Source organism: Artibeus jamaicensis, unplaced genomic scaffold, assembly GCF_021234435.1.
Source record: "Artibeus jamaicensis isolate MK-2021 breed Jamaican fruit bat unplaced genomic scaffold, CSHL_Jam_final contig_889, whole genome shotgun sequence".
Lineage (NCBI taxonomy): Eukaryota > Metazoa > Chordata > Mammalia > Chiroptera > Phyllostomidae > Artibeus > Artibeus jamaicensis.
The window spans coordinates 2,347,688-2,372,469 of record NW_026522005.1 but is presented as its reverse complement, the minus strand read 5'-3'; the positions used below and the strand labels follow the sequence as shown (position 1 = coordinate 2,372,469).

The 24,782-nt window shown below is 39.4% G+C and overlaps 1 protein-coding gene across 16 annotated transcripts in view; it reads left to right on the top strand.

The window, feature by feature from the left end:
* The window catches only part of FRYL (FRY like transcription coactivator), a 247,593-nt gene that overhangs the window by 184,864 nt on the left and 37,947 nt on the right, over positions 1 to 24,782 (top strand). For 12 of the 16 annotated variants that reach the window (XR_008389628.1, XM_053654987.1, XM_053654985.1 and 9 more), the window contains 15 exons: positions 1,588 to 1,728; positions 4,834 to 5,002; positions 6,761 to 6,845; positions 7,575 to 7,687; positions 8,643 to 8,793; positions 9,449 to 9,552; positions 10,364 to 10,552; positions 12,627 to 12,831; positions 13,969 to 14,090; positions 14,912 to 15,102; positions 16,086 to 16,180; positions 17,190 to 17,797; positions 18,110 to 18,207; positions 21,299 to 21,469; positions 23,344 to 23,484. Coding sequence is in view for 15 of the 16 variants with exons in the window: in XM_053654987.1 (XP_053510962.1) it covers positions 1,588 to 1,728; positions 4,834 to 5,002; positions 6,761 to 6,845; positions 7,575 to 7,687; positions 8,643 to 8,793; positions 9,449 to 9,552; positions 10,364 to 10,552; positions 12,627 to 12,831; positions 13,969 to 14,090; positions 14,912 to 15,102; positions 16,086 to 16,180; positions 17,190 to 17,797; positions 18,110 to 18,207; positions 21,299 to 21,469; positions 23,344 to 23,484 (2,583 nt within the window). In the remaining variant the exon portion in view is untranslated. The remainder of the gene's footprint in view (positions 1 to 1,587; positions 1,729 to 4,833; positions 5,003 to 6,760; positions 6,846 to 7,574; positions 7,688 to 8,642; positions 8,794 to 9,448; positions 9,553 to 10,363; positions 10,553 to 12,626; positions 12,832 to 13,968; positions 14,091 to 14,911; positions 15,103 to 16,085; positions 16,181 to 17,189; positions 17,798 to 18,109; positions 18,208 to 21,298; positions 21,470 to 23,343; positions 23,485 to 24,782) is intronic. The other 4 variants (XM_053654980.1, XM_053654991.1, XM_053654978.1 and 1 more) reach the window with 3 other exon arrangements.

The following is a 24,782-nucleotide window of genomic DNA, read 5'->3' as shown; positions in this document are numbered from 1 at the left end:
TAACCAAACAAATAGAATTAAAAATTTCTATCTCTAAAAAAAAAACTACTCATCAGATATAAATATCTTCTTGGAGGGGGATTAAAATCATAAGTAATTACAGTCATGCACCACCTGACGACATGAATACGTTCTGAGAAATTCATTTGTGTTGTTCATGAATATCATGGAGTGTCCCTACACAAACTTACGTAGTATGTAGCCCACTCCCCATCCAGTAGGCTGGATGGTATAGCCTGCTGCTCCCAGGCTACCAGCCTGTACCACGTGTTACTGTACAAAACAACATGAGATTAAAGCAAGCAATGAAGAGGTACAGTAAACACGAGGTGTATGAGGCTGCTGTTGGCATAACACAGGACACGGTTTTATAGCAAACTTTTTTTTAGTAAGTAGAAAGAGTATACTCTAGAATGATGATAAAAAAGTGTATTAAATACTTAAGCCAGCAACATAATTCTTTGTTATCATTATCAAGTATTGCATACTCTACAAAACTGTACAAGGTCTGTCCAGAAAAAGTCCAGCCATTTTTAATATAATAAGAACGGTTTGCACAACATCAGTGTAACCTGGCAGCCAAGGAGAGTAGACTAGAATGTGCATGCGTGAGCAACAACGACCTCATTGTACTAGTCCGTGGGGCAGTAGACACCATTGAGTGAGCATGTGTACTGTGGGGCTGTTGCATTCAGAATGACTGAGTAGGTAGAACAATGAATCTGCATCAGATTTTGGATTGAGCTTGAGCATTCCTCCACGGAAACTATTTGGATGGTTCAGAAGGCCGCAACTATGAGCAACTGGTGATTGGCAGCTTCATCAGGACAACACTCCTGCATCACATCTTATGCAGATTTTTTTGGCTTTTGACAAAACATCAAATCACCTCGGTGACTCAGTCCACTCCAGCCCAGATTTGGTGCACTGAAACTTCTGGCTTTTTCCAAAACTAAAATCACCTTTGAAAGGGAAGAGATTTCAGACCATTGATGAGATTCAGGAAAATACAGTGGAGCAGCTGATGGCAATTAAGAGAACTGTGTGAGGTCCCAAGGTGCCTACTTTGAAGGAGATTAAGTTATCATTGTCCTATCCTATGCACAGTGTTTCTTGTATCTTTATCTTCTTCAATAAATGTTTTCATTTTTCATATTACCTGGCTGAATACCTTCTGGACAGACCTCACAGGTGCAATACTTCTATGCCCCTGTCAGCACAGCAGGTGTGTTTATATTTGCATCTCCACAAACACCTGAGTAAGGCATCGTGCTACAGTGTTATGGTGTTATGGCAGCAACATGACTAGGCAGTAGGGGCTTTTGGTTCCAGTATGATCTTATGGGGCCACTGTCAAAAGATTATGTGGTATGTATGTGTGGTCTTTTGTTGACTAAAATATCATCATGTGGGGCCTGACTGTAACGTTATTTATGTTCAGATGTGTTGAAAGAAATGATTACTTTTTTAAAGTATGGAAAAGATTAAAGCTGTCTGTAAAAACATTTTCTAATATTTCACGATGTGACAAGTGTGGTACATGATAGACAGTCTTCACTGAGACATTTGCTGTGTGTCTGCACGTAGTATGGGGACGAGCTGGCCTGGTCGGAAATGGAGAACGTGTGGACCACACTTGCAGATGGCTGGCCAAAAAACCTGAAGATAATTTTGCATTTTTTGATCAGCATTTGTGGAGTGAATAGTGAACCAAGCCTCTTGCCTTACGTATGTATTACAGTTCATTTAACTTTTTTAATATATACATATATAGTTTTTTAATGGTGTCTTGTACTATCAGAATATAATCATCAGTAGATCAGTAGAGGCAAAGCAGGGCTAGGGAAAGGGCAGTCATAAGAGAGTACATGAATGCATTCATTGACTCATTGAATGAATATTATTGGCCAGGTTCTCTTCTGGGTTCTGGGTATTATAATATGATGGGTGACACAGATTTTATTCATTTTTATTTGTTTAATGAATAAATCAGTAATTTAATAAAGTCCAGCCATGATAAGGGCTACAAAGAAAAATTGCAGACAACTGAGAGTGAATAACTTGGAACCACAAACGTCTGGGATGATTAGAGATTACATTCAGGAGAAAGCGATATTGAAACAGAGACCAGAAAAACAGAGTTTGCTAGGCAGGTGCCGGCATTGGGGTGTTAAAGCAAGATGGTAAGTCGGAGCTCAGTATCTAGAATTGTGTCCAAAACTTCTGGCAGCAAGGGAAGGCTAGCTAAGAGGTGTGCAGAGAAGAATACAGTAGTCTTTTCCTTCTGGAGAGGAAAGCAATCCTTTAAATATGCTCAAGTTAAGAGAATAGGGACCTATCAGACATGTATGTGAATATATGTACATGCATGCAAACACATGTGTATATGCATGTAGGTACTGCTATCAATCACATGGCAGTATCTCCTAAAAGTATGTTCCACAAGAGACTATCTCTGCAAAACATTGTCCTGAAACTTCTTACAGATCCTGCTTTTTTTTTTTTTTTTTTGAGAGCTTTTTTTTTTTAAAAAAAATCGATTTGAGAGGCAGGGGGTAGAGAGAGAAACATCAATTTGTTGTTCCACTTACTTATGCATTCACTGGTTGATTCTTGTATGTGCCTGACCGGGGATAGAACCCACCACCCAGGCACATTGGGACAGCCCACTAACCAAATGAGCTACTCAGCCAGAGCCAGATCCTACCTAAAAAAAACCATTTAATAGCTTTGCTTTACCCAATATTCCCCAAGTTAACCTGATTCCTGAAAACATTGCTCTGAAGGCCTGTCACTGAGAAGCGCATAGAGCAAGGTAGGTGTGTGGTCCAAAATGGCACGATCCCTCGTTGCCTCTCTGAGCAGCAGGTCCCCTGCCCTGAAGTCCTGCCGACCCCTTGCTGCCCCGCTCGCATGCCGCTCCTTCCTACCTTGGGGCCTTTGCACATACTCTTCTCTCGTTTCCTCAATAACCACATTGCTCACTCCTTCACCTACTTCGGGTTTTTCCTCAAATGTCCATTGTCATTGAGACCTTTGCTGGTTCATTCTGTCAAAAACCCTAAATGCCCTGCCCCCACACAAGATTCTTCATTTTCTTTCCCTGATTTGTCAATTTTCCTAGCACTGATCATTATCAAACATATACAGCGTGGGGCAAAAGTAGGCTTACCAGGAGATTGGGGGGTAAGGGAGGGTGAAGGGGAGAGAATGGGTGGTGGAAGGAGACTCAACTTGGGGCGATGAACACACAGTAGAGTATTCAGGTGGTGTGTTGTAGAAATATACACCTGAAATCTGTATAAGTTTATTAACCAGTGTCACCCCAATAAATTCGGAAAAGAAAGGAACCATATTGAATGACAATAATAATGTCTTCCTTTTTATTAAATTTATTGGGTGACACTAGTTAATAGTTATACAAGTTTCAGGTGCACAATTCCACAACACACCATCTGTACACTGTTGTGTGTTTGCCACCCCAAGCCAAGTGTCCATCCATCACCATTTATCCCCCCAAATAATATCTAAATTATCATTTTTTAATGATTTATTGTAGGCTAGGCATAGTACAAGTACTTTTTCATCTACATTATTTCATTTAATTCTCAGAATAAACCTATGAGCTTGGTAAGATTACCGCACTTTTACAGATGAATAAAACAAGGCAGGGACTAGAGTCATTTCCTCAGAGTCACACAGCCATTTAGCACTATCACATGACAGAGCTGGAGTTCCAGCCCAGATCTGTGTGAGAAAGGGGTGAAAATTTCTTGGCAGTGGCACAGGAGTTGGGGGAGGGGGGCCTCCAGGACTTGACAGGATCAGGGTGGGCAGATTCCACTCACGGGTCTTCACACCCAGACGAACAATGGCACGGAGAGGCAGCTCTGCACCTGGAATGTCAGAGGGGACTGAACAGGAGAACGACATGCGCAGACAGAGCAGGTCGGGTAGACAGGGAGCTGAGGGTAGGGAAGTCACTTGCCTGTGGGTCAGCATTGCAAGGCTTTGGTGTGCTAGAATGAAGCTCATTTCAAGGTCTCTCCAGAGGTTGTGTAAAGAAGAGCATCTCACATGTGAGTGCACACAGATCCTCTGGGGATGTTGTTCTGGTTCCGATTCTGGAGGTCAGGTAGGGCCTGAGATTTAGTATTTCTAGCAAGTTCCCAGATGATGGCTATGCTGCTAGGACCACATTTTGAATGGTAAGGGTAAAAGTATGGGGAAACAGATATAATGAAATTTTTTCACTTATTAACTTATTCTGTGTACTAGGCATTTTTACAGTGCTTTTATGTATCTTATTTAACCCTAACATCTAGATGAAGTCAGTGCTATTGTCCCCATTTTGCAGAAGGGAAAACTGAGAGTATCTTTCACCTTATGTAGCTAGCAAGTGTTAATCACTGTTCTGTACTGCTGGGTTGAATATAGAGAAAAGAAGGCAAAATAAAAGGTAAATCCTAGGTTTGAAGGCTGCCTGACTAAAAATAAGAGGAAAACTTAGGATGATATTGATTAAAATTTTTCCACTAAGAAGTAAACATTTTTATAGGAAAGCAATTATCTTTTGCTCTTCTTCTTCAAGAAAAAGCACAAATTTTTAAGGAAGTGGGCAATGTTGTAGAAACCGTTAGTACATCCAGGTCATGTCAGTACAGTTTGAGGGTGGGAGGGAGGGTGGTGTTTATGCAGCTGATTAATTGATGTCTTACTGCTGATCAATGTTGTATTCAAATTTAAAATGGAACTTACTCTGATAGACTCTGTCTCGACATATTTATGAACTAAAACTTGCTTTTTCTTTTCCGAATGATTTCTTTGTGACAGGTGAAGAAGGTTATTGTATATTTAGGTAGAGACAAAACAATGCAGTTGCTAGAAGAACTGGTGAGTGAACTACAGCTGACCGACCCTGTCAGTTCGGGGGTCACTCACATGGATAATCCCCCCTACTATCGCATCACTTCCAGCTATAAAATCCCTTCTGTCACCTCAGGTGAGAAGTTAGTTACAACTGATTACTTTGTTTCAAAAGAGAACCTTTCCTTGGTTGTTCATTCTAGCAAGTGTTTGCTTTAAGCACCATCAAAACAAAAGCAAACGAGTCATGTATTGTCGATAACTTTGATAACATTTTATAAATCTTCATATGAGTAGAGAAATTTGACAGTGTAAGGGTTTTTAATGTTTCAAAGGGAAACACATTTCCATTCCTTTTTAGAAGCAGAATACAGAGTTATATATCCTTATATTCATTTTAATGAATAAAATTAATGTTAAATACAGAAAATGCTTACTTTTTGAAATTTTATTCCATAATTCTGTATTTAATTTTTAGTGAATACTATGTATAGTATCCAATTTTATGAGTGTATATACAGGGTTCAGCAGAAGTGGATGGTAGGGTAATAATATGGGTGTATAGTAATTTACAGTTTTAATTTGAACATTTTCACCTAAAATGTCATTTGGTGTGCTTGAGTGTAATATTGTTATGTTACAAAACTAGATGCTTATGATTTTGTAATAAAAGATTTAGTAATAAATAGGGGGCATTATTTTTGCCAGGCCCTGCACATATGCTCATATATTATAGTTACTATAATTTTAGCATATTAATAACATCTACATAATTAGAAATCTTTTACATCTTTATCATTTGCTTTTTGTCATGTATTTTTTCTCAGACTTTTTGTTTACTTACTTAGGGGATTTCTAATAATGCTTCTATTGATTTTTCCTATATCTGCAAGAATGTTTTTGTTCCAAAAAAATTTTTTTTTAATTTAATTAGAATTTCTTTAGGAATGCTTTGTTCGTGTTTTATGGTTGACCTATCTACTTCTCTACCCAGTGAAGTTGTCTTCTCCCAGCAAAAGTTTCTATTTTCTCTATGTTGCTGTTTTGATTTGTCTTGGTAAAAGCTTTCCTCAAAAGCCTACCAATTCTAGGTCCGTCTTTTCATAAACAGTGGAGTACTGAAAAGCTAATTGGATGTCCCGTAGGTATACATGGCACTTACTGCCTTTGTCGTTTGTTATACAGTGATCTTATTGGTGCGAGTGTCTACAGGTCCTTTCTCTTGAACTAATCAGATTACCCAGATGGAACTACTGGTCATTGTCTGAAGTTGAGGGTGTAGGGGTCTGTGTGGATACACACAGGCACACAGCATAGGCTTCAGGCCTTCTCGTAGCCCCGTGGGGTAAGAAGATTGCAGGGGCACAGCCTCGAATTTCACCGTGCATGTTCTCAGTGATGCCCCTGTTCTCAGCGAAGTACTTTCTCCCTCAATGGGACGTGGTGCCCTAGTCCGCACATCTTCTGATTTAGTCTCAGGAGGCAGGGGGATAGACCTGGGGCGGTGGGGGGGGGACCAACTACTACTGAAAGAGATTTTCAACCAATCCTGCCATTTTTAACACCGCCTTCTCCCTTCCAGAAGTACTTGATGCCCCTCATGTCTGAGCCTTTTGGAGGTTCAGCAACACAGATATGGCAGCTTCTTGGTTTCCATCATTACCACCTTAGGATTGAGCCTCAACACAACTGATTTCTTGTCCATTTGTTTTCCGACATCAAGATTTGGTCCTTATTGTCTCCTTCCCTTCTTGGGCATGATGAGTACATTCCTTTTTAAAAATTACTTTTCTCTCATGCTAGTGGAGTTTTGAAATCTGTGATTTGATGTCTTGTCCTTACTGAGTTATCCTGGGTTTCACTTGCACAGCTAATGCTTTATTTCTGATTACAGGAACCACTTCCAGTAGCAATACCATGGTGGCTCCCACCGACGGCAGTCCTGATAACAAGCCCGGGAAGGAGACTGTTGAGGAGAGGTGAGCACTTCTCTGCTCGCCATCCGCCTTTCAGTTTGACACACTGATTGCCCTCAGAGCAGATGATAATCTCTGCATTGGAATATATGTTTCATGGTATAGGGTTCTGGTGAAGAAACATATTCCCCTTTTAGAAACTGTCCACATTGGCTCTTTCAACATCAAAGATGCTGACATGCTAGACTTTTATATGAATAGAATTAGTGGAGTATGGTCAACCACTAATTGTGTTGCTTACATTTTTAAACTTTTCAAAATGGATATTTATTCTGCCTATAAAAATAGGTTTCGCCCTGGCTGGTGTCGCTCAGTGGATTGAGCATGGGCTGTGAACCAAAGGGTTGCCAGTTCGATTCCCAGTCAGGGCATATGCCTGGGTTGCGGGCCAGGTCCCCAGTGGGGGACATGTGAGAGGCAACCACACATCAATGTTTCTGTCTTTCTCCCTCCCTTTACCTCTCTCTAAAAATATATAAATAAAATCTTTAAAAAAAATAGGTTTCACCAGAACATTATTACCAGAACAATTAAAAAAAAACCTCATGTAGAAATAATTGACTATGAAGCTTAAGCTTCTGAATTGTGAGGTAGAAGTTAATATAGATCATGGTAAACTTTTGTTAATATTTTGAATACTGTGTGCTTATTTAAACATAGAAAGTGTAATATATAAAGTACAAACAGTGTTTTGCTGTGACCTGTGACTAACTACAATGATCATTCCCATAGCTATGTACACCTAGACATCTACGGTGGACTGAACAGTCATTTAAATCGTCAGCACCACAGACTAGAGTCTCGATACAGTAGCAGCTCCGGGGGATCTTATGAAGAAGAAAAAAGTAATAAATTCCAAATGTTTTTTATAACTGCAATGGCAAGATGTATTACTAATTCTATCAATGCTGATATATTTTTTTAGTAGATTGTTTTTAGGAAGAGTATTTAACTGCCACTACTGGTGTTCCAACACAACCTGAAATGTCTGGGTTCTAAGAAACAGTATAAGTGGCGGGGGTGGGGAGGGGCAGTTTAAAAGCCCAGGTTCCCTGCAGATGAATTAAAAGGAAGTTGGGAATTAGTTCTCAGAAAGCATCATGGAACTGGCACTGGCAACAGGCTGCTCATTTAAAGACGTTTGTGCTTTCTTCATGGACTCCGTCTTATTAGAGTTCTCCCTTGCAGTTGCAGAGTGAATAATGTACCCAAGTTGGCTGTCACACTGAGGTAGGGTCAGATAGAAGCCCACCTCTCCAGACAGGGAAAGGACCCTGAGGAGGATCTGGTTCAATCTCCTCCTTGTGCGCATGATGGAACTGAGGTCCAGAGAGGTTAAGTGACTTACCCACGTCACACAGAATTCACATTTTCTGATGGCATTTTTTTACCACGCCCCGAAGCCCCACTGGGGTAGAGAAGATTTCCTGTTAAGATGGGTTTTTGTTGGCGTGCTCTCAGGAAATTCAGAATTGAGTAACTTACCAGAAGGCCCTTGTTACCAGGCAACTCACCTGTCATGTGGTTACATGGCTTGGACGTCAATTATGGGATCATAAGGAAGTACTGGTGTAGTTTCACTTTGACATAAAGGACGGAACCTGAACCGATATCTCTTTCTCTCTGATTTGCTTAATTTGATACTATCTATGCCAGGTCTGCCTAGGAAACAAATGTCAAAATAGTGGGAAATTATTTTTATCACTTTCCAATGCTATAAATAGTTGGTGTCTTACTAGAGTTTGCTTATATTGGCAGAAAATAGATGGTGTAGAAAATGAGATCATTTTATTTTGATAGGTGACTCAATGCCACTTTATTCTAATTGGCGGCTGAAAGTGATGGAGCATAATCAAGGAGAGCCACTACCCTTCCCACCAGCGGGCGGCTGCTGGTCACCACTGGTGGATTACTTGCCTGAAACGTCATCACCTGGATTACCTCTTCACAGGTGGACCACAGCCTCATTCCTGTCTCGTACGAGCCAAATTCTGCTTAACACTTTGAGCTTTCTTTATGCTATCTGAGAACACAGAATAAAAGCAATCTTCTTTCTGGAAATACTGCAACAAATTAGATCACTGTGTTTAGATTTTAAGAAATCTAAACACCCAGAATTCTAACTGGACACGATTAATACTATTAAATGTTGATTGTGCTGCTGCTTTTCTGGGTGTCTGGCATAGTTACTTGACCTTTCTGGGACCCAGTTACTACATCTGGAAAATATGGTTTGATGGTAGTAGGCACTATTATTTTGAGTTAAATTGAATTTTACTGAACAGAATCATGGTAAAATGCATTTTTTCGAAATTTATTAATGCACCAAACATATATTGAACACCTACTATGTGGCAGGCAATGTGCTAGGACCTACGGTTGCAGATGAAGAAAATATGGCCCTTGGCTTCAAGGAGCCCTTAGTAGGTGTTTTTTCCCCTAAAACTATCACTTAACAGTTTCTTTGGCTATATTTCTTTTCCTCTATTTTTCCTGAGAAGTTGTATTTTTTCCATAAAATACTATATGAGAGTCTTCAGGTGACCCACATAGGAGTGTCTTAGGTTTATTCTGGTAAAACATAATAACACTCTCATCCAACACAGGTGTAACATAGCAGTGATCCTTTTGACCGATCTGATCATTGATCACAGTGTGAAGGTGGAATGGGGAAGCTACCTCCATCTTCTTCTTCATGCAGTATTTCTAGGTAATACTTGATTCTAATTCCTTCATTTTTCAGTGTGATAATTGAAGTTTCTGCATGTTTGTTTCTGTTTTTTGTGTGTGTGTGCTATTTCCATGACAGTTTTTACCATGATTCTTGGTCTAGGGTTATCCCCATTCTGAACTTACGGCCCCTCCCGCTGACCCACAAATACACAGACCCTCTAGCAGGGAAGATTCTGTAGCTGTAGCAAGAATCAAATTTACCTCTGGGGTTGGAAACTTTCTGAGTGGATAGAAACTTGAAAAGGGTTCTGGGTTTCCCAGTAGGTGACTGGATTGTGGACAGTCTGATTGTTACAGCTGAGACTCCGATGTGCCTTCTGCAGCGAGTGGTAGGGTCCATCAAATCAGCAGTTCCCTTGTTGCTCTCGGTGTCTTGAAGCAGGTCAGGGAAGCTGTCTTCTCCTAAGTTTTCCTGGCAGGCACATTTTTATGTGTGTTACTTCATTCCTTTGGTAATCAAGCATCTACTGACTTTCTATTGTGTGCTGGTCACAAAGGGTGTTTGCCTTTTTAAACCGTTTACATGTAGTGTTAGGTAACACAGTAATTTCTCAGATTGTTACATTTTAGACATAAAACACACTGCAAACTGACTTCGATCCTGGCCGGTTCTATAGGCTGTTGTGAAAGGGTACACAAACTATATATACACCAATAAAAAAAAACTTAGGTAGTGTATCATGTTCCACCACATATTATCTAATTCCTGCATTTCTTTAAAATGGGAGTTTGGTAGCAAGAATACTCCTTATTTCTCTTTATTGATACCTGTTTTCTGCTCATTTTAGGGTTTGACCACTGCCACCCTGAGGTGTATGAACATTGCAAGCGCCTGCTTCTGCACTTGCTAATAGCGATGGGACCCAACAGTAACATCCGAACTGTTGCCTCTGTCCTTCTCAGGAACAAGGAGTGCAGTGAGTCCAGGGCGCTTACCGTCGTCAGGCACGCCGCACACTTAGACTCCACTTTCACAGGTACTCGGAAGAGGGGCTGCACTTTGCCCCTGTGGAATCCTGCAGTGGAGAATATTAAGCAAATAGCAGTTGAAATACTTGAGCACACTTTTAAAAATGTAGTTGTATTATTTTAACTACCATTGACATTTTTGATCGAGCAGTAAAAGAAGGAATTAGATTTGGAGTAATCGAGTCTGTATTGCCTTGGGGGGTCTTTGTCATGGAAATTTTAAGTTCTGAACATGTAAGGTCAAGGTATAATGAAAGAGTGCTTAATTTATTAAGCACTAGTTATAAAAAAGATGTTGAACTTTATTATAATTTTTGTATTCACTTGATTACATTTATTGCATTTTAAATGTTATACATTTTTATTGTATCCCTTGCTCAGACATCTTTATTAAACTTTATACCTATAACTAAAAAAATTTTAAATAAATAAAATGTTATATTCTTTGAAGTATATTAAGTTCCAAATCACACATTTTGAAGTACTGAGGTCCAAATTAGTGAAATTTTAATGTAAAATTTATTTCACTGTTGGTGTAAATACTTTTTTACTTTGAAAGTTATATTTGTTTCTGTCCTAATAGCCATAACTTACTTATTCCATTCATCAGTATCCGTGGGTTAATTAATAATAGATGGTCTAGGAGGTAATTGTTTTTAAAACCTGAAATGAGCCCTGGCTGGTGTAGCTCAGTGGATTGAGCATGGGCCTGTGAAACAAAGGGTCGCCGGTTCAATTCCCAGTCAGGGCACATGCCTGGGTTGCAGGCCAGGTCCCCAGTGAGGGACACATGAGAGGCAACCACACATTGATGTTTCTCTCCCACTCTTTCTCCTTCCCTTCCCCTCTCTCTAAAAATAAATAAATAGAATATTTAAAAAAAACCTGAAATGAAATTACTTTTAAAGTTAAAACCAAGTTATTTACTGAATATACTTAGTGAAACAACAATTATGAGGAAATTTATTCACCGTTAAGACTGTGATTAAAAAGGAATGGAATGAAGTGTCCTGCCTTTTCATGTTACAGCGTCTTTGTTTGAAAGATGCCTGTTTCTGTTCGTTTCTAAGGCTCCTTTTGCCATTTTGTAAAGGTGGGTATTAGTACAATAATAACCTTTAAAGTTATTTGATAATTGATATAAATATTGCAAACAGAATTTAAAATTCTTTCTTTAGAGAAGATTGATCAGAAGGTATAGACTTCTTTCTATAGGGAGTTAAAAATCCGTTCACATCACGCAGAAATGTGACTGATGTAATAAACGTTGAAGAGGTATCCATAGGCTGAAAGATTGGGGAAACTGCCACTTCCACCTTTCAGCAGCAGATGGCACCAGAGGACTGTGTAGTAAATTTAAATATTTGGCAAAAAAAAAAAAAAATCCGTTTTTTTTTCCATAAAATAAAAGACACATTTTTCGTTTTTACCAATAAGTTCATTAATTTGTATATTTTGAGTGTGTCAGCTGTCTCCTGCATGATTAAACACTGATTGTTCTCGATTTGATCACTATCAGTTTTAGCTGGTCCGACTGCGGAGAAATCCCCAGCATGAAACTTCGCACACCACTTCTGACATATTTGATCAGTCAGAGCACCTTCACCATAGCTGCACAACTATTTTTTTTTTGCATTTTACCTTTCTTGAAGTAATAAAACATAATATGCTAAAAATGTTGTATATTTTTCTTTTATCTTCATATTAAAATGACTACAGAAAAATTCACCAGTTTTGATAAGATTTTTTTTAATGCACGTTGCTTTGACAGCTGTCACAATACAGTCTAACAAAATTGTTTCGAATTAAGTTAAAGACAGTGAAGTGCTAGTAGAGCCATCTTATGGAAAAAAACCAAATGAACTTTTTGGCCAGCCCAGTAATTACGTTAAGACTATAGGCTGTGAAATAATGTTTGCCCCAGAACTTCACTTGGTGTAATTTGGTGCTTATGAGGCTCCGACAGAAGGAGTGCCAAGTCCCTCCATGTCCCCTATAATCTGTAAGGAATGAGAGTTCAACTTAGTAACTATTGCGTGGGATTCTCTTACGTGTGGTACTCACGACCACGTTCTCTTCCAGCAGGCGTTAGTGATTTTATACCTGACTACCAGCCCTCCCCTATGACTGACTCAGGGCTTAGCTCAAGTTCTACCTCTTCTAGTATCAGCTTAGGAAACAGCAGCGCGGCCATGTCGCATCTGCACACCACTGTCCTCAACGAGGTCGACATCCCAGGGGAGCAGGACGGAAAAGTCAAAATCCTCATGGAATTCATTACCTCAAGGTAAAGTTGCACCTCTGGTCATTCCAGCAGCAGTCGTGTGTTAAGTCATTCTGTCATTTGTCAGCTACAGGGAACCCTATTTTTTTTTCTGAGGTGCCATTGATTGGAAGTGCAACATTAATAAGATTCTGGTGCACCAAAGACTTTCTTCTTTTTCCTTCACACCATTATACCCGAGGAGAGCGTTACTTGTGTCTAGGTACCAAGTACCCAAACAGAATACTGGGTTACAGAATCCTACTTTCATTAGCCACTGCACCAATAAGTCATCAAATATTTATTTGTGGTTTACTCTTTGCAAGGCATTATAAAGAAGAAACATAGATGGAGAGAAAGGGGCTGGTGTTCCACAGCAAGAGCAAAATCTCAAGGGCATGAGAAAACAAACTGTATTTGGAAATGGTGGGGAATCCAGTCTGGCTATAGCACTGAGAAAAGAGAGTTTCTACAGGAGAAAGCTTGGGAGAATTCACACTGGAGGGCCATGAAGTGTGCCCCCCACCCCAGGTTATAGATCTTTATCTTTCAAGAAAGGAGACCTGACTGGGAGTCTTTGAGCTGAATGGGGAAGGTGGGAGACACAATGAAGTAAGTATATGGAGAAACGCAGCAGCTTAGGAACGTATAGGATGGAAAACACTGGAGCAGCTGGACCTCAGGAAGGGCACCTCGAGCTTAACACTTACTCACCAAGGCGGCGGCACTGAGAATGCCAGGGCATTTTAAAGAAAGAATCAGCGGGACCTTACTCGGTCTAAACTTTCCCCAGTAAATTATTTCCTGTGCATTAACAATCTCAGTGCAGTCTTGCCTCTACTAATACAGTGGTTTGGCCTGGAACCCCAAAAGCAGTAACCAATACTCTTCTCACTTGGCAAAATTTGTCATCTTTTCCTGCTGACTGCCTGCGAGAGAATGACTGTACTGATGGAAGACTGAAGGGATACGTAACCCGGATCCCCCTGTACCGGCTGCAGCTCAGTACTTCTCCGTGTAACAGCCCTAGCAGGCTGTGCAGCTGCGCCGTGCTATTTGGTGTATTCAAGCAGTAGCCTTTCTGACTGCAAAGGTGGGATTTAGTACAAGTACAACTGTTCATATAAGTTAAAAACCAAGAGAATTACATCTCTTTTTCAGAAAAAGAGGGCCCCTTTGGAACCATGAGGATGTGTCTGCCAAGAACCCTAGCATCAAGAGTGCTGAGCAGTTAACTACATTCTTGAAACATGTGGTTGCTGTCTTTAAGCAGTCAAGCTCAGGTATCTTTCGGTGTTCGAGATAATATTTCCATGAGATACTGTAATGTGATGTTAAAACTTCTGATAATGTAGCAAAAAGTTGACAGTTGATATGTGTAAAATAAAAGGTTTTAGACAGGTTTTTTTTTAACTTATTGGCAACAATAAATTTGTTTCTTTTGAAGAAAAATTAAGTTACTACTTAAGAAAGCTGTTTGTGACATTCTGAGGTGCTTACTTTTGTCCTTGATGACATCATAAAATTATACAATTGTGTAATATGAAACAAATTATATTAAAGAATATATGTACAGTTGACAAACTTAAAAAATGTTTTATACAGGTATGGGTTTCTATGATCTAAAGTTGAACACATTCTGAAAATTATAGTAAAACTGTAGGTGTCTCATCTCAAGCAGTGGTTCTCACCTAGGGGCAGGGTTGTCCCTCGGGACATTTGGCAATGTCAGGAGATGGTTTTGTCACAACTGGAGGGCAGGGGCGAGTGGTTACTATGGGCATGTAGTTGGGCAGAGGCCAGGGGTGCTGCTGAACATTGCATACTGCACAGGACAGCCCTCAGAGCAAAGAATTATCCTACTGAAAGGTCAGTCGCATAAGGTTGAGAAAAGCTGTTCCCAGGGACTACTTCCCTGAAGGTGAGACTGGGGAGTCATCTAAAACACAAATGCAGTTTAATGAAAAGAAAAAGCATTGACTCATGAAATGCGAGCGCCCCAAGGTACTGCGCCAGGTCCTGGGTTTTAAACAAGTAGCCTCTGATTATAGCCCCTACCTTCTGAAAACCAAGAACCACTTACTTGCTTCCTTTCTTTTCGCAGAAGGAATGCATTTGGAACATCATCTTAGTGAAGTTGCTCTGCAAACAGCACTTTCTTGTTCTTCCCGACACTACGCTGGGAGATCCTTTCAGATTTTCAGGGCCCTAAAGCAGCCTCTTTCCGCAGCTACACTTTCTGATGTTCTCTCCAGGCTCGTAGAAACTGTGGGGGATCCAGGAGAAGATGCACAGGTATTTCGTTAAATTTGTTCAGCGGTTATTGACCTTCTTCTTGTAGTCAAGGACGTAGTGCCAAATATAGGTCACTGCAGGTAGGCCAAGTTCATGGTCATATACTTATGAAGCCATGGTCATAGTTTATTAATGTCAGATGTTAACAAACTTTAATGTTTAATATTTAGTAACTTTACTGCCTTTCAGAGAAAGCTTTTGCACTCATACACACAATAGTGCCCTGGACATTAGAGATAAGAAGGTAAAAAGAGATAAGTTAAATTTAAATGTAAAGTAGAATGTTAAATTTCACTTTTTAATATAAATTAAGTGAAATATTGCAACGGAGAACCTATGTCTCTATTGCACCATTCTAGACCCTGGGGATATGGTGTGATAAGACAAAGTTTCTACCACTCTGGAGCTCACACTCTGTTGGGGAAGTAAGCCTAATTAATCTAGTCTACCAATAATAGCACAGTTTTACTTAGTGATAAATGCTATGATAATAATCATGTAGAATAACAAGTTAAAGAGTGATGGGAAAGAGGGAGTGATTTTTTATGTGATCATCAGAGGAGGTGATTTTAGAACCCAGGTTTAAGAAGTGACTCCTGTGATAACTGGGGAAGATCATTTCCAGCAGAGGGAAATAGGACCAGGACGTGAGGAGGCCCTGAGTCAGAGGCAGGAGGCTGACGAGGTAGGCAGGTCTGGGTCACGTGAGGCCTGGCGGGTGCTGGTGAGAGGTGGGGTTCTACTCGGAATTGAGTTCAGAGTAGATTCAGTTTAGCTGCAATTTTAGGTGACTTGCGGTGCTATTATAGTCAATTTATGCCATTAGTTTAATGAGTTTTCATCAATCAGCAAGATCATATTGCTTAAGAGTTTAATCATTTTGTAATGTTAATGGGGAGTTCTATTTTTGAATCTCACCAGGAAGTCGCTTGCAGTTTCTTTTTTCCAGAGTATAATTAATTTAAGTCTGCCTTTTTTTCTAGGGATTTGTGATTGAGCTTCTTCTCACGTTGGAATCTGCGATTGATACTTTGGCTGAAAGCATGAAGCATTATGATCTTCTTTCTGCCCTTTCTCAGTAAGAATTTAAACCAGGCAACCTGTAGATTCGTATATAGAACTTCAGTGGCTAACATGTATGACTGTGACACTGTGTTATTCCAGTACCGGTAGTGAGAATGATGCCGAAGAGTTCAGATGGATTACCAGGGGGGAAATGAGCCTCAGACAGTGAGGACGTGTGAAAGTCACAGAGCTACTAAGTGGCAGTGCTGTGCCCCTCATGTCCTGGTCTGAGATGTGCCTCATTGACAAGCTCCATTCTGGCCACATTCAGCATCCCACTGTCCCCGCAGCAGGCCAGGCCCCTCGGGACTCACCTTGCACAGTGTTCCTTCTCCCTGCAGCTGCCTCCCTCCCTCTTTCTCTCTGTTGCAAACCCTGAATTGACTGAATTGACATATGCTTCATGTCCCATCTCAAATGTCACCTCAAGGCTAAGCTTTCCTAACAGCCCCAGGGAAGGGCTATTCATTTCATCCTTTGGGTTCTTGCAGTATTTTCTTTACATTTTAGTAACAGCAATTAACAGGCTATAAATGGATCCATGTATAGATCACTCTTCCCCAGTAGATTTTTATCAAATATTCCTCACATTTTGCATACTGGTGGCACATGTATTGTAGAAAGCATTCTGTGGTGGTTTTTCAGTCAATGATAATTGAACTTGAGAGAGGAGAAATCAAAAAATTAACTTTTGAGCTTGCTTCTTTTGGAAAGAACACATTAGACATAATGTTTGCTGAAGCCCAAGGTGGAGTTATCCATGATTTCTACAGAAGAATTTTCACTTCCTGTCATAGCTTCTCCAGCTCAATGGAAACAGTTGGCCACAGTAGAAATGATACTGTTGTACATTTTGTTTTAATCAGGAGGGCAGAACTCAAATTTGATTAAGCAAAGTCAGATGCACTTAAAAATGACTTTCCCTGGTATCAGTTAACTGTTTTTCCATGTTTCCAACAGTAAGATTAATGTAGCCAAAGAAATGATTGTGCATGCATTCATCTTTCTTTTCTTTTTTGAAGAACCTCATCTCATGATCCCGTCATGGGAAACAAGTATGCAGCTAACAGGAAAAGCACTGGACAACTCAATCTAAGCACAAGTCCCATTAACAGCAGCAGTTATATGGGGTACAACAGTAATGCAAGAAGTAACTCTTTAAGGTTAAGTTTAATTGGTGACCGCAGAGGTGACCGGCGGCGGAGTAACACACTGGATATAATGGACGGACGGATAAACCATAGCAACAGTTTAGCGAGGACTAGAAGCCTTTCCTCTCTCAGAGAGAAGGGGTTGTATGATGTGCAGTCCACTACTGAGCCTGCCAGCCTGATGGCCACCATATTTTGGATAGCAGCGTCTTTATTAGAATCGGATTATGAATATGAATACCTCCTGGCTCTCAGACTTCTGAACAAACTGCTTATCCATTTGCCTCTGGATAAATCAGAGAGTCGAGAGAAGATTGAAAATGTACAAAGCAAATTGAAATGGAACAATTTTCCAGGCCTTCAACAGCTCTTCCTTAAGGGCTTTACCTCAGTGTCCACACAGGAAATGACCGTGCACCTCCTCAGCAAGCTCGTGGCTGTCTCCAAGCACTCCCTGGTCGACCCTGCCCAGCTGTCAGGTAATGGGAGCGGGATTGCTCCTGCTCTGTGCTCTGTAGCGTAGTGAAGTGCAGACTGTCGTTTGTTTGGAAATCTACTAATTTCGGCTTTTCTGCAGTTTCAGTTTTTTAATTATGTGAGAGAGCTGAAGTTCTTGTGTAGAAGCAAAAAACAAACAAAAAGAATTTAGAAGATCAAGTGCCCCAGGAAATAAAAAGGAATTGGTTTCTGTGAACCATTAAAAAATATTTTTAACTTTTAAAGTGATGTACAATTAAATTGGTTATTGTTTGCTTTCTTTTTCTTTTCTTTTCTTTTTTTTTTTCCGATAGGCTTTCCTCTTAACATCCTTTGCTTATTGCCTCACTTAATTCAGCATTTTGACAGCCCAACTCAATTCTGCAAAGAAACAGCTAGCCGGATAGCAAAGGTAAGCAAATGTCACGCTGAGAGATGGCACTGTCGAAGTTTTGCTTGAGTTTATCTTTGGGGGGGGGGGTATCTATCTACTGTCACTTACTTTGTGAGTGTATTTTTCTGGTCTGTTTCCCTACTTTATCCTCTGCGTCTCTGGCAGTGTCTTCTCTAATTCATTCATTTATTTACTAGCAAATATTTACCAAGCACTGAGTTAGGTGCTGCAAATACAAAATCAAGTAGAAGAAATACTTACCCTTGTAGGCCTTAGGGTGAGGGTGACATCAAGGAAGGAGACAATCGCCGCAGAGTCGGGTAAGTCCAGTGAGAGGGCAGAGTTCGCTAGGGGCACATAAAGCAGAATTTTCCCCCGGGAAATCATGTCTGAGCTGACATTGAAGGCTGAATCAGAATGACCAAAGTAAGATCCCTGGGTGGGAAACAAGGAGCCTGGCTGAGAGTAGAAGTTTTCTAAATGGAAGAAATTGCATGTACAAAGGCCCTGAGGAAGGAGACAGATTATATATTGGGGTTCTGAACATAATCCTCTGTTTGTGTTTGCCTTTTTCCTTTTGATACTCTCTTCATCTTTTCTCTTCGTTACCTTCATTTCTTTTCTTGCTTACTTGCTCCTTCCCTCCCATTGGACAGTTCTGAAATAGAAGTGTAGCTATTTTTAAATCATCTGTTAACATTTGTTTAAAAGTGTTATAGCTCTTGATCTTAATTTTAAGAGAATATGACTGATATATAAAAATACTTAATAAAATATTGCTGCTGACTTCATTTTTTCCTGTTGCTTCCATTTTTAATTATATTTCTAAATAAATTAGATAAGGAGAGATCCTTAACATACTTCTTTTGAAAGTATGTATTCAAAGAGGAGAGAGCTGTTATTATAGTTAATGAAAACATGCCTCAGTTTTGAAAATGATTATTTGCCTTAAGAAAACCCAACAAAATGTGTTTGAATTAATGAAGTGTAAGAGTGATGTGAAATAATTTATTAAAATAATTTTTATTTTATTATTCTAATAACATCACAAAATGTGAACAAGTTTTCTTTTTTAACGAGGGATAAAAAAGAAAATATTAGGGGGAAAATATATTGGCTTACTTTGGGATTTCAAGAAATAAAACACATAAATTCCCTGATAAGGGCAGTAGAAGCATTTGAAAGCACCAGCTGAAATGCAGTGAGTAACTCAGTCCCTGCTGCACGTGGGGTGAGTGAGGAGCACCGCGGGGCCGCCCTGAAGGATGCAGGGGCTGCTTGGGTGTCCAGCCTCTTCTGTCCTAATGAGGCGAAGAACAGAAAATTCCAAATATCTTTTTGTTTTTAAGACATAAAATATATGGCTTTCCTTGAGTCATAAATTGTTTTTTAAGTCTGTTTTCTTCCTTTTGACAAACACTCAGAAGTTCCATCTCTATGCTTTTAGCAGCCTGCAGGATATGAATTAAATTGATTTCTTAATTATTCTCTCATTTAAACTGTTGAGAGTAATTTTCTGCCATTATGTGCTTCCTCATTATGCAAATATCTCTGGTTCTACTGTTTATGCCTTTGGAGAGCATAGAATTTCAAAATGAGGAAGCCACTTAGGACAAATATTGTCCTTTTTAGCTGTTCATTCTGGCAGAAATAGTGTGCTAAAAATATTTGTTATAACACATTCTTTGGATCAGATTTTAACCTAGTAATTCAAAAATTCCAAAATAAATCCTAGGCACTCAGTTTATTATAAAATTATACAGAATATATTCCAAAGATCTTTTTTTTTTCTTTTTAAAAATCATTCTTTAGGAGAAAAAAATACTTAAAAATATAAGAATTTTATAAGAATGTCTTATTCTTCAGGAAAGATTCTTTAAACTATAAAATTTTTCCTGAAGACTAACCAATTATAAAATTATAAAAATATGTGATTTTAAAAATAGTATGATAAATTCTTATATTCTGAAATACAAATAAGAAATATCAACCAAATTTTTTTTTCTGGTGTTTGTTTTATGGGTAAAAGACTTACGCCTAAAATCAACTGCTCTGAATGATTTTATAAAATAGCTTCTAAGGTACTGTGTGAGTCTGGGCAGTCTTGCATACCTTCATGTGATAACACCCACACGATGGATCAAAGTAAAAGTCAGGGTCATCTGAAAGTTGACATGGTATAACAGGTAATACTCCACTATCGTTATTCAGTGCTCTAGGCAGTTTGTGTAAATGCATACAAAACATCAATAAGATGGAAGAGTAAGTGAGGAAAATGGGAAAAAGAAAACTAAAATAAATTTCACTGAAGCTGCCCTTCTATGATAGTTATGAGTGTGGCCCTTTTTCAGTTCTGCGTTGTTTGGGCGTCCCCGGAGAAGGATAAAGGCACATCCTCACCTGTAACGTAGGGAACAGACTAAGCAGGTGCATTTGGTCAGAAAGGTCCCCAAACATTCAGATTCCTTAGTACGATCCCAAACAAACTCCAGCAAGTCAGTATATTTTGAAGTGGCCTGTAAACAGTGGGCCAAGAACCTTAAGAGCTTTAGGTGATTTCCTGGAAAGCAGTTTGAGGTACCCCCTGGAGGGAGTCCTATGGAGGCCTTTGACTGTCTCAGGAGTGTTGAGGCTTTCCACAGTTGACTGCTCTGCTGAGACCCCGAAGGGCTCCAGACAAAAGCAGTCCTTTGGCACAGCAGCTGTGAACCTCCCAGAGAATTCCCAGTCTGAGCCTGTTTTGTATAGATTGTAGAAAACAAAACTGTTTTTACAAAACAGTTATAAAAGGATATCTAGGGTTTACAAAGTCATGTATGGGTTTTTACTAAAGAGTTTTACAGGAGCATTAGGCTGATAAAAGCCATACTACTTAACACCCCCTGAGGTATTTGACAAATGAATCGTCTTTCCATATCGTCTATTGTTCTCTTAATGTCTTGTGCTTTTTTCCTCTTGGGTTTAACTTTTCTACTGCACTGAAGTAAAATGCATTGAAGCTTCAACATATACATTTAAATTATTTTATTAAATACATTTAGCGTGAAATCAAATTTAAACTTGCATCTTTATTTTTGGCGAATGAAATTATTTTATTATTTTTCTTTAGGTGTGTGCAGAGGAAAAATGCCCCACCCTTGTCAACCTGGCTCACATGATGAGTCTGTACAGCACGCACACGTACTCCAGGGACTGTTCGAACTGGATCAACGTGGTGTGTAGGTACCTGCACGACTCCTTCTCAGATGCCACGCTCGGTCTTGTGACTTACCTCGCAGAAGTGAGTTCACCAAAAAGGGGGGTGAGGGGGGTAACTGCTCTGTGCCAAAGCTTTTACGCAGGCTTATTTCAGAAAGCAGCACTGATACTAATCTTTAAATTATCTTTGAGAGTGAATATAGGTACATCTCTTTTTAAAGAAAAATATGTCATTCCTTTCGAGTAAAAAGGAAATTTTTATAGTTTTTTTTACATTTCAATTCTAATTTCTTTATTCATTGTCCCTAAGTGATATAAACTCAAAATAATGTAAACCACAACTTTATTTAAAAGAGAAAATGTGTTTTTAGAGGTCTTGATCCTAAAGAATGGTTATAATATTTGTTTCTACAAAATTAGTTTTCTGCTGTAAAATCCCTTCTCAAAGAATATAGTGTGCAAAGGCATTTCTGCTGGGAAGTTGGTTTTTTTAATGCTACTTTCACTTCCCAATATAAAATATGTTGGTGGCTAAACATGGAGTTATTTTTTTTAAAAAAACTAGCCCTAGAACAGCATAAAAAATTAGTATTTTTTGTTTAGGAAGTAACTTCATTCCTAATAAAATCCTGAGTAGATAGCCACATAGAGAACTTCAAAAGGAAGGACTTCCTAGTCACTAAGAAAGTTTTATCAGCCCTGGCTGATGTGGCTCAGTGGACTGAGCACCAGCCTGTAAACCAAAGGGTGCAACCCAAGTAGGGGGTGAGTGAGAGGCAACCACGCATCGAGGTTTCTCTCCCTCCCCTTCCCCTCTCTCTAAAAATAAATAAAATATTTTTAAAGTTTATCAGCTTATAATAAACCAATACCTTCCTTTTTAAAAAAAATCTACCTCTAGAAATTAAGCTAAAATGCTGTGTAAACTCAAAAGACATTATTTATAACTCAAACATCGTAAATGTTGTTCATGACACTTTAACTTAGCTACATCACTGATGTTGACTATCATAAAATACTTGAGGGCTGCTGTGAAGTTTTAGAGTATTGGTTTTGATAGGCTTACCCCATAAGCTTTGTATTTAAGGGAGCCGAGAGTGTGAGCTGTCTGTGCAACAGCATCCTCCCCTGAATGAATGCAAGGCTCTCGGTTTATCTGGTACTTAGGCCTTTAGGACAAGAGTCAGTATAAAACCAGTCCTGACCGCCTGAATGGGCTTTGAGTTTAAGTGCCGTAGACCAGCTTCACTTTGTGCCCCCATAAAGCTCCCTAAAGTCACCCCAGTTCTCCCCGATGCTCCCATTGTGGGATCCAAGGTCTGGACGCGGCACAGCGTGGCCTGTGGTGCAGCACACGTGGTGATACTCGTCTACTCTCCGTAGGGAGTGTGGGCTTTGCCTCAAACATTGCTCCCTCCAGTGTAAATTACCCTTATTGCACTATTTTTAATAATGTGCAAAGTATTACTAACAGCGGTATTAAAGCAAGTTACTTGCATTTAAACTATTTATTTAACTATCCTGCAAAGACTAAGAGGTAGGTAGCATTGCTATTTTATTTTTAAAAAGCAAGGGGCTCAGAGAAGTTAAAAAATGTGTCCAAGGTCATGTAGCTGATAAGTAGCTGGTGTGAATAGCTTGGGAGGTAGTTATTTTTAGGTGGTGGCGGTATATGGTGATTTTTCTCTTTACCTAAAATAATGGTGTTCAATTAAACTAGTTAAGGAAGTAAAAGAAGACACCAAGATTAAGCTGAAAAATATCTAATTTTTTCTGAACCAACGACAAATAACAATAATAGACATTACCTTTTACTCTTATTGGTCTCTGGATTTCTAATCATCTAACCATAAGCTGGTGATTTGAATCTATCATATTGTATCTTTTAACATTGTAAATATCAGTATTGAATCTTCTCCCACTTGATTCAACTAAGCCTGTTAATCCTACTTTCAGCTGTTGGAGAAGGGACTGTCCAGTATGCAGCAGTCGCTGCTGCAGATCATCTACAGTCTCCTGAGCCACATCGACCTCTCCGCGGCCCCAGTGAAGCAGTTCAACCTAGAGATCATCAAGATTATCAGCAAATACGTGCAGGTGAGTGACCTCAAAACTTACGTGTGGGAATGTCCATCTCAAAATGACCTGGAGCCATAAAAACCAGAAGCACCATAAGTATCCAAGAGTCAAAAGTGGTGAGTCAGGAATATTTATGACATGGGACTGTATTCTCAGTGTAAGTGACAAAAAGCGGAATATGAATGGTATCTGACTTTCTTAGAAAGCAGCAGATACTTATAAAGGTAGAATAATCAGATGTGGTTTAATGTCAGTGATGACAAGTCAGGCTGGTCTGTACTGAACTTTACCTTCAAACCACCTGTTAGGAACGGCCTCGCTGAGCCAGTGTCGTGGGTGCAACTTACATTACAGAGCAAACTCTTTAAGGACTTTAAGAGATTAATATTCTATTTCTGTTCCAGCAATATTTGCATTCTCTAAAACAAAATGTATAAATGGAAGTACTCAGCTAGCAATGAGTTTGTGTCTTAGTCCATATCTGAGTAATAAAACTGTATAAAAATGTTTTCCATTCCATTGGGTAATCTGAGCTATGTTTTAGATTCCCTTAAAAAATCACTGATTGCAAATAGGCCAAAAGCATGAGTCTTTGATGACCCTGTTTATTGCCTCTATCTCAGCTCTGAATGAGTAAAGCTTCGCCCGCCAGATAACAATTCTGTTTTGTTTTTGTTTTTGTTTTCCCAAAGTACCTTTCTCTTCTTAAAGCATAAAGACTTTACTCATCAAACATTTAGCTGGGTCTCCCGTAGAAACACATACCACATTGAATTACTAATTCGGGAAACATATATTTCTTTAGTTCAGAACCACAGGCTCACATGCCCCCTGGGCCAACAAGTAGCCATAAGAGGGCGTAGACTTGTATCTGAGCAAACCACACGTGCGCGTATGCACATGCACACACGCACACATGCCCAGAACAGCACGACTTTGCCCCCACCCCCCCACGGCTGCCATGTAGGCCTCCAGGTCCAATGTGTCCACAGCTTCCAGTTTCCTTTTTTTTTTTTTTAACAAAAGGCAGAAACCTGGGTTTTGCTCTTAGATCTCCTAACTTCAAAATGCTGGCTCAATTATTTTTTTCAAATGTATTTTCAAGTGTTGTGTGAGCCAAGGTCATATATAGCTGATGGATCATCACAGTTAGTGACTTCTACTTTAGTCAAACATTAAACGTTTTGTAGAATTGAACTCCTGATAATCTTTTATATTTAGGACACAGTGGCCCATATAATTCATGGAAATTCTTAAAGAAGTTTTTGTATTTTATAATGCCCAGGGCCTCTAATTATTTTTGTCAGAAAAAAACA